The sequence below is a fragment of the Salvelinus fontinalis genome, chromosome 13 (genome assembly GCF_029448725.1).
Source record: "Salvelinus fontinalis isolate EN_2023a chromosome 13, ASM2944872v1, whole genome shotgun sequence".
Taxonomy (NCBI): Eukaryota; Metazoa; Chordata; class Actinopteri; order Salmoniformes; family Salmonidae; genus Salvelinus; species Salvelinus fontinalis.
This window is the reverse complement of record NC_074677.1, coordinates 3667387-3683394: the sequence shown is the minus strand read 5'-3', so window position 1 is coordinate 3683394 and position 16008 is coordinate 3667387. Positions and strand designations below refer to the sequence as shown.

General features: G+C 43.3%; 1 protein-coding gene across 1 annotated transcript; it reads right to left on the bottom strand.

The window, feature by feature from the left end:
- Window positions 1-1191: 1191 nt before the first annotated feature.
- LOC129867936 (solute carrier family 23 member 1-like) lies at window positions 1192-14445 on the bottom strand. The gene is made up of 14 exons (XM_055941433.1): window positions 14059-14445; window positions 12649-12864; window positions 11719-11876; window positions 11555-11643; window positions 11395-11462; window positions 10926-11107; window positions 10182-10302; window positions 9567-9723; window positions 9189-9336; window positions 8439-8544; window positions 7767-7896; window positions 7058-7201; window positions 5404-5499; window positions 1192-5110 (listed from the first exon to the last, which is right to left on the bottom strand). Exons 1-14 carry the CDS (start codon window positions 14095-14097, stop codon window positions 4836-4838), a joined length of 1929 nt encoding a protein of 642 aa, XP_055797408.1. The 5' UTR covers window positions 14098-14445; the 3' UTR covers window positions 1192-4835.
- Between the last annotated feature and the right edge of the window lie 1563 nt (window positions 14446-16008).

Below are 16008 nucleotides of genomic sequence, written 5' to 3'. Positions count from 1 at the left end.
AGCTCCCTAGTACGTGTAATCAGCAACAGTGTGAAAGGACAGGCACCGCCAATGGAAAACAGAAATCACCACAAGCAGCAAATAGTTTTACTGCAGTTCCAACGTATTACTCATCAGCAGCATACCAGCCAGAACAGTATCAGTGTTCCAGTGTCAAGGATAACAACCAAATTCAGGGCCAACCTCCCAGATACCAGGCGCAAACTACACTCACACACCATCCCATCACTTGCACGCCATCCCCTGCCTGTGTACAGCTCAACACCACTGGGACTCCAAAGACGCTGATGTCTTCTTTCTTTTATCCAGCCGACCCAATGAGCTGCCACACAATCCACACGCATGAAGGAAAGAGGAGTTTCATACAGGCCCCTGTACTGATACAGCCTTCACTACAAAACCTGTCTTTCCAACTGCTGAGCGGAGAAAAATACGCCCCCCGGCAGCCAGCAGGGAATGGAGAAATCAAAATGCCCTCCCCAGAAACACAACAACAGCAGTACCTGTGCAGCACACAGGGGTTCATGGCCCCATTCAGCACAGAATACAGGCAGGGCAGTGCAGGCCTGGTGTACCCTGAGATGGCTGGAGGTCAGGTTTACGGACAGGGACTCCGACACATGCTGATCGACCCGGAGACAGGGAGATGTTTCTACGTCGACGTTCCCCAACTTCCCCCTCAGCCACAACGCAAGATGCTGTTCGATCCAGAGACCTGCCAGTTTGTGGAGGTGCTGCTGCCACAGCAGACGGTGCCTACTGCAGTACTGCCACCAGTGTATGCAATGCCCTGCCTCTCACTGCAATTCCCAGCCATGTACACTCCACAGTGCTTCTCTGTTCAGGCTCATCCACAGGAGATGCCTCACACCGGGCCCTGAGACATCTACCGGACTGCAACAGCAGAACACTACCACATGACTGCACACTGCACTATCCAGGGAGTATGGACTGTGTGGGTAAGCCACCCAAGGCTACCCAGTGATAGATCAGACAGTCTGACATACTGTCAGGTTGAGTAAATCTTGCCTATCAATCATAGTCATTAAAAGCAGTGTCTCGTCTCTGATTTGGAGACTGCTGACAATACCGATTAAGATTAGAACCACCGGGACTTTACATCATCATATATCTGTGTGAGAGAACAGAGGGCTGCTAATGTACAGTCCTTCAGAAATTATTCATGCCCCTTGACTTATTCCACATTTGGTTGTGTTAGGCTGGATGAAAAATAATAATAATTCTCAACCATATACACACAATACCCCATAATAACAAAATGAAAACATATGCTAATTTATTGAAAATTAAATACAGAAATATCTCATTTACATAAGTATTTACACCCTTGAGTCAATACATGTTAGAATCACCTTTGGCAGCGATTACAGCTGTGAGTCTTTCTAGGTAAGTCTCTAAGAGCTTTCCACACCGGGATTGTGCAACATTTGCCCATTATTCTTTTACAAATGATTCAAGCTCTGTCAAATTGGTTGTTGATCATTGCTAGACAACCATTTTCAGATCTTGCAATAGATTTTCAAGTATATTTAAGTCAAAATTGCAACTCGGACACTCAAGAACATATACTCTCTTCTTGGTAAGCTACTCCAGTGTAGATTTGTCCTTGTGTTTTAGGTTATTGTCCTGCTGAAAGGTGAATTAATCTCCCAGTGTCTGATGGAAAGCAGACTGGACCAGGTTTTCCTCTAGGATTTTGCCTGTGATTAGCTCCATTCTGTTTCTTTTTTAACCTGAAAAACTCCCCAGTCCTTAATGATTATAAGCGTACCCAGTACATGATGCTGCCACCACTATGCTTGAAAATATGGAGCCTGCTACTCAGTAATGTATTGCATTGGGTTTGCCCCAAACATAACACTTTGTATTCAGGACAAAAAGTGAATTGCTTTGCCACATTTTTTGCAGTATTACTTTAGTGTCTTGTTGCAGTAATACTTTAGTGTCTTGTTGCAAACAGGATGCTTGTTTCAGAATATGTTTAATCTGTACAGGCTTCCTTCTATTCACTCTATCAAATAAAATAAAATAAAATGTTGATTTGCCATGTAGGTTAATATTGTGGAGTAACTACAGTGTTGTTGATACATCCTCTGTTTTGCTCCTATCACAGCCATTAAACTCTGCAACTGTTTTAAAGTCACGATTGGCTTCATGGTGAAATCCCTGAGCGGTTTCCTTCCTGTCTGGCAACTGAGTTAGGAAGGACGCCTGTATCTTTGTAGTGACTGAGTATATTGATACAGCATCCAAATAAATTCAATGTCATCTTCCAATAGGTGCAGTTCTTTGCGAGGCATTGGAAAACCTCCCTGGTCTTTGTGGTTGAATCTGTGTTCACTGTTCACAATTCACTGCTCAACTGGGGGACCTTACAGATAATTGTATGTGTTACAGAGATGAGGTGGTCTTTCAAAAATCATGGTACACGCTATTATTGCACACAGAGTCCCATGCAACTTATTATGTGACTTAAGCACATTTTTACTCCTGACTGATTTGCCATAACAAAGGGGTTGAATACTTAATGACTCAAGACATTTCAGCATTTTTTTTTCTTTTTTCTAATTAATTTGTAAAAATGTCGAGAAACATAATTCCACTTTGATACTATGGGGTATTGTGTGTAGGCCCGTGGGAAAAAAATCGACATTTAATACATTTTCAATTCAGGCTGTATCACAACAAAAAGTGGAATAAGTCAATTAGGTATGAAGACTTTCTGAAAGCGCTGCGTGTGTTGTTTTGCATACCTAAAATTCATCCAGTGTGTTTACCCCTGGTTCCATGAACCCTCCTCTCCCTTTCCTACTGACAATGTGTATTTGTGGGCAGATACCTGATGATCGTTTACACATTTTCTAACATAAACAAACTGTTTTTTTGTTGTTGGTGGTAATGTTTTTCACGTCTAGTTGTGTAATATAGATAGAACAACACATTCTTAAAAACACAGATTATATTTTTCCAAATTTCAAAGGAGAAATGTAGAAATTCGATTTTTAGTGGTTGATATTTTTTACACTGAGTGAAATGTTTTCTAAAAATAACAACAAAGTTTGATAGGATCACATTTTTCCTATGACCTGCATAAGCTTTTGTTGTCTTTTCCGTCTTACCATTGTTTACTTGAAGAGCGTGACCTGAACATAGCGAGAGGGCAGCTGTCGTCAGATTACAAACTAATCGCCAGGGAGACTGCAATGAGTCAGGCGCTATTGACAGAGACTCTGACAGAAAAAGGCTCAGAGTGTAATACGGAAGGGAAAATTAAATTCAACATTTCACCATGTCACAGTGAAATCAATCATGAACAGTCATAAAGATACAGATCCTGTGCTTCCTTGGTAGATCAATAGATCCTAGCCTCTTGGTTTGAGCCTTTTTAGAATCACTTCTAGAGGTCACACACGTGCCACAGTCTTCCAATCTGTACAGTGTCAATTCACGGTTCAGTTTCTCAGTTAATAGTACAGTGTCGTTTCATAGTTCAGTCTCTCAGTTAATAGTACAGTGTCGTTTCACGGTTCAGTCTCTCAGTTAATAGTACAGTGTCGTTTCACGGTTCAGTCTCTCAGTTAATAGTACAGTGTCGTTTCATAGTTCAGTCTCTCAGTTAATAGTACAGTGTCGTTTCACGGTTCAGTCTCTCAGTTAATAGCACAGTGTCGTTTCATAGTTCAGTCTCTCAGTTAATAGTACAGTGTCGTTTCACGGTTCAGTCTCTCAGTTAATAGTACAGTGTCGTTTCATAGTTCAGTCTCTCAGTTAATAGTACAGTGTCGTTTCACGGTTCAGTCTCTCAGTTAATAGTACAGTGTCGTTTCACGGTTCAGTCTCTCAGTTAATAGCACAGTGTCGTTTCATAGTTCAGTCTCTTAGTCAATAGTACAGTGTCGTTTCACGGTTCAGTCTCTCAGTTAATAGCACAGTGTCGTTTCATAGTTCAGTCTCTAAGTTAATAGTACAGTGTCGTTTCACGGTTCAGTCTCTCAGTTAATTAATAGTACAGTGTCATTTCACGGTTCAGTCTCTCAGTTAATAGTACAGTGTCGTTTCATAGTTCAGTCTCTCAGTTAATAGCACAGTGTCGTTTCACGGTTCAGTCTCTCAGTTAATAGTACAGTGTCGTTTCATAGTTCAGTCTCTCAGTTAATAGCACAGTGTCGTTTCACGGTTCAGTCTCTCAGTTAATAGTACAGCACAATTACCATATTGACTAGACATGTGGGATTTCTTTCTTCCGGCACTTTGTCAAATCAGTTCATTGACGTCTCTACTCTCATTGGTCTGTTTAACATGTTATTCTAACACTTAATAATGTAAACAAACATTTGACAGTCAAAAGTAGGAATGCTTTCCTTAATTATATTTTAGTTTTATATCATAAAGGTTTTTTCATAACCTCACATGTGTTTAAGTTTCAGATCATCAGAAGAGATACACTATCATTTTGTACACGATAAAGACTTACTAAATAAACATTGTTAATGTTGGCTCTGCTTGTTCAATACAGTCTACATACAAGTATAAGGTCAGTATGCATCTGAATATATGACTCTTTGTTCTTCAACTTAGAAACAGAGTGCTGTAAGGTGATAGTGGTGAGTAGAAAAATGGGGACAAGTAGACAAACTGGGCTACAAATCAATGTGGTGAGGAATGTGCTCTGGTCAATAACATTCCAGTTTCAAAAATGCAACATCATTGCAGACATTTTTCGATTACAACTGTAAGTGTCCAAAAACAATAAATAGCTGTGAAAAATTCAGCTCAGTATAAAATGATCTTAAAGAGGAATCATTGCAGGGTTACTATACTTTGGTACAGGCCAAGGTAATTGTTGTGTCCATGCGTAAACTCTCATTCCTCTCTCTTAATTCATCCTCCATGTTTTCCTGAACGCTGTCCTTCCGTCTGCATCGCATGAAGCCTTGGAAGCTGGGGCAGATGGGTAGATAGCGCAGGAAGCTGACTTTCCTAACGCAGCTCATTCCAATAGGGAAGTCATAAGTACGCATGTTCGCTGAGCTTCCCCCCCTGCTCTCATCTGCCTTCCAGTCCAGCAGCCCTCTCTCCCTCCTGGTGCCTGTTTAAACCATACACACACACACACACACACACACACACACACACACACACACACACACACACACACACACACACACACACACACACACACACACACAATGCCACATAAACAAACATTGGTAGTTACAGGCAACGGTTGCGCGTAAATTGAAAGATTGATGTGTCCCATAGTGATATTGTGGTGTCACATAAACAAACACAAAGCAACTGATGATCTCTTTGATCAGTGTGTGACAAGGTGACTGGTAGCTCCTGTTAATGAGGTTTCACATTCTCACATAGCATGCATACCTGGGATGGTGTTATCCAGAGCAAACGCCAGGAAGCCTCCGACAAACATCTCCGTGGTCAGGAGCACTGTAAGGATTTGATCCACCTCTGCAACTCCTGAGGAGAGCAATAAAATATGTATTACCAAATGAATTATCCTAATCATTATTCATAACATCAACATAATATTCCATACAAAAGCTTCATTACATCCACAATATAATCCATACTAAAGCTTCATTACATCCACAATATATTCCATACTAAAGCTTCATTACATCCACAATATAATCCATACTAAAGCTTCATTACATCCACAATATAATCCACACTAAAGCTTCATTACATCCACAATATAATCCATACTAAAGCTTCATTACATCCACAATATAATCCATACTAAAGCTTCATTACATCCACAATATAATCCATACTAAAGCTTCATTACATCCACAATATAATCCATACTAAAGCTTCATTACATCCACAATATAATCCATACTAAAGCTTCATTACATCCACAATATAATCCATACTAAAGCTTCATTACATCCACAATATAATCCATACTAAAGCTTCATTACATCCACAATATAATCCATACTAAAGCTTCATTACATCCACAATATAATCCATACTAAAGCTTCATTACATCCACAATATAATCCATACAAAAGCTTCATTACATCCACAATATAATCCATACTAAAGCTTCATTACATCCACAATATAATCCATACTAAAGCTTCATTACATCCACAATATAATCCATACTAAAGCTTCATTACATCCACAATATAATCCATACTAAAGCTTCATTACATCCACAATATAATCCATACTAAAGCTTCATTACATCCACAATATAATCCATACTAAAGCTTCATTACATCCACAATATAATCCATACTAAAGCTTCATTACATCCACAATATAATCCATACTAAAGCTTCATTACATCCACAATATAATCCATACTAAAGCTTCATTACATCCACAATATAATCCATACTAAAGCTTCATTACATCCACAATATAATCCATACTAAAGCTTCATTACATCCACAATATAATCCATACTAAAGCTTCATTACATCCACAATATAATCCATACTAAAGCTTCATTACATCCACAATATAATCCATACTAAAGCTTCATTACATCCACAATATAATCCATACTAAAGCTTCATTACATCCACAATATAATCCATACTAAAGCTTCATTACATCCACAATATAATCCATACTAAAGCTTCATTACATCCACAATATAATCCATACTAAAGCTTCATTACATCCACAATATAATCCATACTAAAGCTTCATTACATCCACAATATAATCCATACTAAAGCTTCATTACATCCACAATATAATCCATACTAAAGCTTCATTACATCCACAATATAATCCATACTAAAGCTTCATTACATCCACAATATAATCCATACTAAAGCTTCATTACATCCACAATATAATCCATACTAAAGCTTCATTACATCCACAATATAATCCATACTAAAGCTTCATTACATCCACAATATAATCCATACTAAAGCTTGATAACAGTCTAACTGTACACATTGTAACTCTCTAAAGCCACGCCTACACTTCCTCTTAAGATGGAGATGTCTTTTCATATCAGTAAAAACATTTTCAATGTGCAGCCCACCTGTTTGGATGCAGCCGGGATGCATGTCTAGGTAATTGGGCAACATTAGGCCAAAGAACATGGAGAAGCCGAGGACAAAAAGATTCCTAGAGGAGTTGAGGTCTACACTCTGCAGGTTGGACAAGCCCACAGCCGTGATCATACCTGCAGGGCATAGACACAAAACAACAGAGGGCTGGATAAGGTTATTATTGTCTTATTGTTATCTGTGTTTCTAGCTAGAGACATATTTCCTCATCCCTTCTCAAATAGAGGTGAGCTTTCTGTGATCATACTGCCCCCTGGTGGGGGAGAGAGAGAGACAATACCACAGTGTGCCATCACAGCAGCAAGATTAATGACATGTTGCCACAAGAAAAGGGCTACCAGTGAAGAACAAACACCATTGTAAATACAACCCATATTTATGTTTATTTATTTTCTCTTTTGTACTTTAACAATGTGCACATCGATACAACACTGTATATATACATAATATGACATTTGAAATGTCTTTATTCTTTTGGAACTTCTGTGAGTGTAGTGTTTACTGTTCATTTTTATTGCTTATTTCACTTTTGTTTATTATCTACTTCACTTGCTTTGGCAATGTTAACATATGTTTCCCCTGTCAATAAAGACCCGTGAATTGAATTGAGTTGAATTGAGTTGAATTGCATTGAAAGATGACGCTGTGTGTGAGTTCTCTGTTAGGAGGTCAGTAACTCACCGAACAAGGTGCAGAACATACCACCTAGAATGGGGTCAGGCAGCGATGCGAAGAGGGCAGTGAATTTCCCCACAGTTCCTAACAGGAACATTATGGCTGCACCGTATTGTACTACCCTCCTGCTTCCCACCTGTGTGTAGAGAGAGACATTGTACAACGTGACTCAATGTGAACTGTGCAACCTCTGGTATCAGCTCATTGTTTATTAATAACTATTAACATAACAGTTAATGTAAAGATGAGCAGACCTTTAGATAACAATAATGTGGCAATAAAAACAATCGATTTGCATTGTGACAAAGCACTTGCACTGGAGATCATGCCAATAAGCCTTTATCTGTTTCAAAAAGATAATTTAGCTGATTCCAACTTGAACTTGACAGCTTGAGATTACTAATCTACATTTGTGTTTTTCATTACATAGATTAAAGACAACAAGGGGCTTGGGGGCCAACGGGGTCATATTTAGACATACGTCAAATTTATATCAAAAGCTGAAACGTTTAGCATTTTAGCTAACCCTTTTCCTAACCTTAACCTAATTCTCCTAACCAGCTACGTTAATTCTCCTAACATGCTGCGTAAGTTCTCCTAACCTGCTACAAAAAGTACATTTTGTCATAAGCTGTACTCCATCTAGTCAAAACTAGTTGAGGGGCAAAGCTTCCTTACCTTAGTGATTCCCAGAACTCCAATGTTGGGACTGGAAGAGGTGGAGCCATTTCCTGTACCCAGCAGTCCTGCTATAATACAACACACCCCCTCTGTGAAGATACCCCTAGTATGGGAAAGACATGACACAGACATACATCCACACGCTTGATGCTTGACAATAAGAGGACATTTAAGAACATAGGTCCATGTTAGAAGTCTAACCTCTGGTGTAGGAGACTGATGCTCACCTGTTGATGGCATGGACAGGTGTAGGAGACTGATGCTCACCTGTTGATGGCGTGGACAGGTGTAGGAGACTGATGCTCACCTGTTGATGGCATGGACAGGTGTAGGAGACTGATGCTCACCTGTTGATGGCATGGACAGGTGTAGGAGACTGATGCTCACCTGTTGATGGCATGGACAGGTGTAGGAGACTGATGCTCACCTGTTGATGGCATGGACAGGTGTAGGAGACTGATGCTCACCTGTTGATGGCATGGACAGGTGTAGGAGACTGATGCTCACCTGTTGATGGCATGGACAGGTGTAGGAGACTGATGCTCACCTGTTGATGGCATGGACAGGTGTAGGAGACTGATGCTCACCTGTTGATGGCGTGGACAGGTGTAGGAGACTGATGCTCACCTGTTGATGGCATGGACAGGTGTGGGAGACTGATGCTCACCTGTTGATGGCATGGACAGGTGTAGGAGACTGATGCTCACCTGTTGATGGCATGGACAGGTGTAAGAGACTGATGCTCACCTGTTGATGGCATGGACAGGTGGGGGGGGTGCCCCTGAGAGGCGGGCACAGGCGTAATAGTCACCGATAGACTCTACGATGCCAGCTAGTGTGGCGCTGAACATGCCCAGCACCCCAGCGATGGTCATCGTGGGCATCCCCCACTGACCTATCAGAGACACAAACACCACAAGTCTGAATCCTCCTCTTATACAGCAAGATGAAAGGCAATGGAAATAAATGACAACTCAGATCATTTCCCCATTTAAAATGATATACAAGGTCATTCTAAAGTGACTAATAAATGACCCGTGTTCATCTGATTTCTTAACTTGACCCAGCTCGTGTGTCCAAACTGCCCCGGTGTGTGAGACAGTGGAGGTAATGCTGGTCTCTTACAGGGGTAAGGGACCCGGAACCAGGGGGAGAGGGTCATGATGTCACCACGAGCGTCTGTGCGTGCCTTCTGTCCGTACTGGCTGGGGTCACTGGGCAGCACATCGGTCAGGGTCAGGATGTAACATAGCAACCACACCAACATGATGGCCATGATGATCTGAACACAGAAAGAACAACATAACATGTCATATAACGGAATCATAGGGATTCCGAGATTCCAAGATTCCAAGTTATAATTTTGGATGTGGCTAGTCTGTGCCATATTTGTATATTATTTTACAGACATTTTCATCAGAAAGCTAATTCTTGGCTTTAACATAACGGTGACATGATCCCTGTCGTCTGTGTCTGTCTATTACAGTGAGTCATTTCTATAGCCTGACAGTGTCCCCACCACATGTCTGGCAGCACTCACTAAGGCAGTAGCATAGAGGGCACTGCAGCAAAATGTGCCTCAGACTCTCTTATAACCGCTCAAGATTTGTATGACATGACGTGCCGTGAATGACTAGCCTGATGTATTTAACAATAGGTCATAACCCCACATGAGAACATCTTATTAGTATGACTTTGTGACATCCCTGAGAGACAGATGTGTGGTGTGTTGGTTCTAACCGGGAACATCTTAAAGATCTGAACCCTGGCGGTGCTGAAGCCGTTCTTTCTGTTGTAGGAGGGGAGAGGGAAGGACCAGTTCCTCAGATACTGAGCAAACAGCACGATGAGGAAGATGGACCTGGGGAGAGGCAGTGATATTGTTACACTCTAACCCAATAAAAGACAAAGTAATTACGTTAATAGTATGTGATTAGATTACAAAGCTTCAATGACCTCGACTTAAGACGATAAAGAGTCTCAAGCCCAAAACAAGGTCAACCATTTAAACAAAAGAAGTGAGGTAAGAACAACATACCACACACAATCATACAACTCAAGACAACATAGAAGGATATCAAGTGTCAAAACACCAGAGGAGAGGATCAGATGGAGAGCAGAGAGAAACCTGGGAGGATCAGATGGAGAGAGCAGAGAGAAACCTGAGAGGATCAGATGGAGAGAGCAGAGAGAAACCTGGGAGGATCAGATGGAGAGAGCAGAGAGAAACCTGGGAGGATCAGATGGAGAGAGCAGAGAGAAACCTGGGAGGATCAGATGGAGAGAGCAGAGAGAAACCTGGGAGGATCAGATGGAGAGAGCAGAGAGAAACCTGGGAGGATCAGATGGAGAGAGCAGAGAGAAACCTGCGAGGATCAGATGGAGAGAGCAGAGAGAAACCTGGGAGGATCAGATGGAGAGCAGAGAACAACTTGGTAGGAGTATACATTACATAGAAGAAGGGAGGATGGATTGTGCTCTTACAGTGCTGAGAGGCCCCAGTGAGACCCGGCTCTGTCCCCAGCGGTCTGGAATACAGACAGGCCGATGAGGGACACGGTGGGGGTGACGGTCAGGGGCCCGATGTAGTCCAGCAGGAGACCAGGGAGACCCACCAGCCCGATGACCACCTCCACCACACTGGATGCTATGATGGCACCCTGGATCTACGGAGGAGAGACCGACTGTTATTATCATTAGCTATGTCTAGGACTACCATCTGACCTGACCCACACAAACCCTGGCTCCAAGTTATATCTACATGATGTCTCTGATAATGTCAATCAAAGTGAGAGATGCTACAGTTCAGAAAGATGGACGCCAAGATGGAGGCCCAGTGAGAGATGCTAAAGTTCAGAAAGATGAACCCCAAGATGGAGGCCCAGTGAGAGATGCTAAAGTTCAGAAAGATGAACCCCAAGATGGAGGCCCAGTGACAAGAGGCAGGAAGTACCTCTCTTATCCTTGGGTGCCAGATGTGTGAGGTGTTCAGAGGAAGACTCCAGTTTCCATAAATCTCCTCTGTTGAAAGACAGACACAATAGCACATTAGTGAGGTTCTGTCTTTGATTGGACCATATTCTTCTGACATAGGATGGGACTGAGTGGTGCACCTTTAGGGGGACATTTCCATCTATCCAGGCCTAAGATGGCTTGGGCAGGGATGAGGAAGGCAAAAGCACTGGCCTGGAAAAGAGGTAACCTAAACATAGAAGATAAAATATGTTACACAATGCATTCCAAGCATTAGAAGACACGCACATACATACACACGTACCTGACTCCAAATGTGGTCTGTATGATTGTGGTGATTCCCACGCAGGTGAAGATGGTTCCCACCAGCTGACTGACCATGTACTGGTCTTGTCCCACACACATGGCCTCCGCCAGCAGGAAGGGCACAGCGATGGTCCCGCTGAAACACGTCAGGTAGTGCTGTGATTAAAGACACAGTGTTAATCACCATGGAGAGAGAGAGAGGGGGGGGGGGGGGGCAGAGGGAGGGGGGAGAGAGAGAGACAGAGAGGGGGGGGGGGACAGAGGGAGGGAGGGGGGAGAGATACATTTGGGGGAGGAGCGCACAAAAGAGAAGAAACAACTACTGATAGGAAGGCGGAGTCAGAAAACCATTCATGAAAACTAAGTGTGTGAGAGAGAGAGAGAGAGAGAGAGAGAGAGAGGCAGACAGAGAGAGAGTGAGAGAGAGAGAGAGAGAGACAGAGAGAGAGACAGACAGAGAGAGTGTGAGAGAGAGTGAGAGAGAGAGAGAGAGTGAGAGAGAGAGAGAGAGAGAGAGAGAGAGAGAGACAGAGAGAGAGAGAGAGAGAGAGAGAGAGAGAGACAGAGAGAGAGAGAGAGAGAGAGAGAGAGAGAGAGAGAGAGAGACAGACAGACAGACAGAGAGAGAGAGAGACTGTGTGTGTGTGTGTGAGCGAGAGAGAGAGAGTGTGTGTGTGTGTGTGTGTGTGTGTGTGTGTGTGTGTGTGTGTGTGTGTGTGTGTGTGTGTGTGTGTGTGTGTGTGTGTGTGTGTGTGTGTGTGTGTGAGAGAGAGAGAGAGAGAGAGAGTGTGAGAGAGTGTGTGAGAGAGTGTGTCAGAGAGTGTGTCAGAGAGTGTGTCAGAGAGTGTGTCAGAGAGTGTGTGTGAGAGAGAGTGTATCAGAGAGTGTGAGAGAGTGTGTGTGTGTGAGAGTGTGTGTATTTGTGTACCTGGAGGCCCAGTAGAATGCAGAGGTACCACGGTGGGACATCCTCTATGGTGTAGATCATGTCAGAGCCTGGCTGCTGCTTCCCCCCCTCAGCTCCCTGCTCCTGTCCCTCTGCGGCCAGCTTCCCCCCCTCAGCTCCCTGCTGCTGTCCCTCTGCGGCCAGCTTCCCCTCCTCAGCACCCTGCTGCTCCTCTGTCTGAGTCTGGACATCACAACTCTGAAAGGGAAAACAGAGACATTCACACATGGCATACACACCTTGGCATACACAAAGTTTGAAAGTCACATGATGTTCAACAACTGGGAATAATCGATGACCTCTCAGACATCATATAAAATACCTTATATGGCACAAGATTGTCACCTACGTGATTTGTCACTGTCCCATACTTTTTTATTTAACTAGGCAAGTCAGTTAAGAACAAATTCTTATTTACAATGACGACCTACCCCGGCCAAACCCAGACGATGCTGGGCCAATTGTGCACCGCCATATGGGACTACCAATCACGGCCGGTTGTGATACAGCCTGGAATCTAACCAGGGTCTGTAGTGACGCCTCTAGCACTGAGATGCAGTGCCTTAGACCACTGCGCCACTCGGGAGCCCAACATATGGCCTTGCCATCTCCACTGAGGCCAACCGTCAGGCACATGACCAACTGGGTGTCACATCTACTTTAATTGACCTACTCTGTGAATGATCAACATGGGCCTGGATTACGTTATAACCCAGAAGAATGGCACTGTCACCGTGGCCAGTTGTCATGGTTCTTGGTGTTGACTGTTTTGAAAGATGATGCAAGAGGACCTCTGCCATGACTAACTCATCAAAGTAGACTGGAGTAACGCAGATTTTTCTTCCTAAATCACAGGTCAGTGTTTTGGCACAGGTATCTAGGTTAATAGCCTCTTGGTGTTTCAATACATTCCACTGTGAACAAAATGTATCACCTTTTATCTTTGTCAGAGAAACAATGGTAGAACTGTCTTCTACAATTCAGTGTCTCCACTTTTGCTATGAGGTATTGTGTCTTCAAACAATAGCCACAAATATCCGGCAAAAAGCAAGGTTTGTGATATCAATCCAGAATCATCCTCCACAAGTTGTTATTCAGCTCGACATCATGACAGTAAATCCCCTCATCTGAGCCTGGTAAACACCTGGGTCATTTCACCCCAAAGGTAAACAGAAATACTTTGAAAACATCCAATGATGCAATATACGAAGTGTAAAACTAAATTATTCAAGTTAACGGAAATAAAGCTCAGTAAGGACCTACACACCAGACATTAACTCAACCATAACTCATCATCTTACCAGGCCAGACAACGTACAATTACAATTTAAACATTCACAACAAAACTAAACTCATCCATGTATTGAAATGATAGTAAATTATGACGTTTACCTTGAGGTCTGGTCGTGTTTCTGTTTGCTGCTTCTTCATCTGGACTCTCAGTTGTTTGTGATGGATCCTTAGTTTCCTTTTGGGTGCTGCCCTCTCTCAACTAGCCAACACACGTGTGACCTCAACCCTATACAGGAGTATAGGGCCCTTTTATGGGGGTTGAGGGGACCAGATCAGCTAGGTTAATAATCTGCCCCTGAGATGGACTTTACCCACTCGTGCTGTTTAAGAGGCAGAGACTGTTATAAAGGAAAAAGATCAAAGGGTCAAGAAGACACTTCTTGGAATTAGAGATAGCGGGCAAGAATCAGATTAGCCATCAGAAAGAACTAAACTCTTCACTGTCAACTGCATTTTATGTGTAAATATTTGTATGAACATAACAAGAGTCAACAACTGAGACATAAACTGAACAAGTTCCACAGACATGTGACTAACAGAAATGGAATAATGTGTCCCTGAACAAAAGGGGGGGTCAAAATCAAAAGCAACAGTCAGTATCTGGTGTGGCCACCAGCTGCATTAAGTACTGCAGTGCATCTCCTCATGGACTGCACCAGATTTGCCAGTTCTTGCTGTGAGATGTTACCCCACTCTTCCACCAAGGCACCTGCAAGTTCCCGGACATTTCTGGGGGCAATAGCCCTAGCCCTCACCCTCCGATCCAACAGGTCCCAGACGTGCTCAATGGGCTTGAGATCCGGGCTCTTCACTGGCCATGGTAGAACACTGACATTCCTGTCTTGCAGGAAATCACGCACAGAACGAGCAGTATGGCTGGTGGCATTGTCATGCTGGAGGGTCATGTCAGGATGGGCCTGCAGGAAGGGTACCACATGAGGGAGGAGGATGTCTTCCCTGAAAGACACAGCGTTGAGATTGCCCGCAATGACAACATGCTCAGTCCGATGATGCTGTGACACACCGCCTCAGACCATGACGGACCCTCCACCTACAAATCGATCCCGCTCCAGAGTACAGGCCTCGGTGTAACGCTCATTCCTTCAACGATAAACGCAAATCCGACCATCACCCCTGGTGAGACAAAACCGCGACTGGTCAGAAAAACCGTGACTCACCCCTGGTGAGACAAAACCGCAACTGATCAGGAAAACCGCGACTCACCCCTGGTGAGACAAAACCGCGACCTGCCTTACAACCTGCCTTACAACAGACCTCAGTCCAGCCTCTCTCAGCCTATTGCGGACAGTCTGAGCACTGATGGAGGGATTGTGCGTTCCTGGTGTAACTCGGGCAGTTGTTGTTTCCATCCTGTACCTGTCCCACAGGTGTGATGTTCGGATGTACCGATCCTCTGCAGATGTTGTTACACGTGGTCTGCCACTGCAAGGACGATCAGCTGTCCGTCCTGTCTCCCTGTAGCTCTGTCTTAGGCGTCTCACAGTATGGACATTGCAAGTTATTGCCCTGGCCACATATGCAGTCCTCATGCCTCCTTGCAGCATGCCTAAGGCACGTTCACGCAGATGAGCAGGGACCCTGGGCACCTTTCTTTTGGTGTTTTCATAACTGTGACCTTAATTGCCTACTGTCTGTAAGCTGTTAGTGTCTTAACGACCGTTCCACAGGTACATGTTCATTAATTGGGAAACAGTGTTTAAACCCTTTACAATGAAGATCTGTGAAGTTATTTGGATTTTTACGAATTATCTTTGAAAGACAGGGTCCTGAAAAAGGGACTTTCTTTTTTTGCTGAGTTTACATGTACATCGGAAGGGTTACATTTGAAGTTACAGATATGTGACCGATTCTGCATTTCATATTTTTTTAAAGGAAGAGCTTGTGATGGCATCTAGACCGTGTGTTTGAGTGAGGAGATCGGGGTTTGAGTGAGGAGATCGGGGTTTGAGTGAGGAGATTGGGGTTTGAGTGAGGAGATCGGGGTTTAATAAGAAGTTTCATAAGCTTGGTAAGTGACTCCTCCCATCT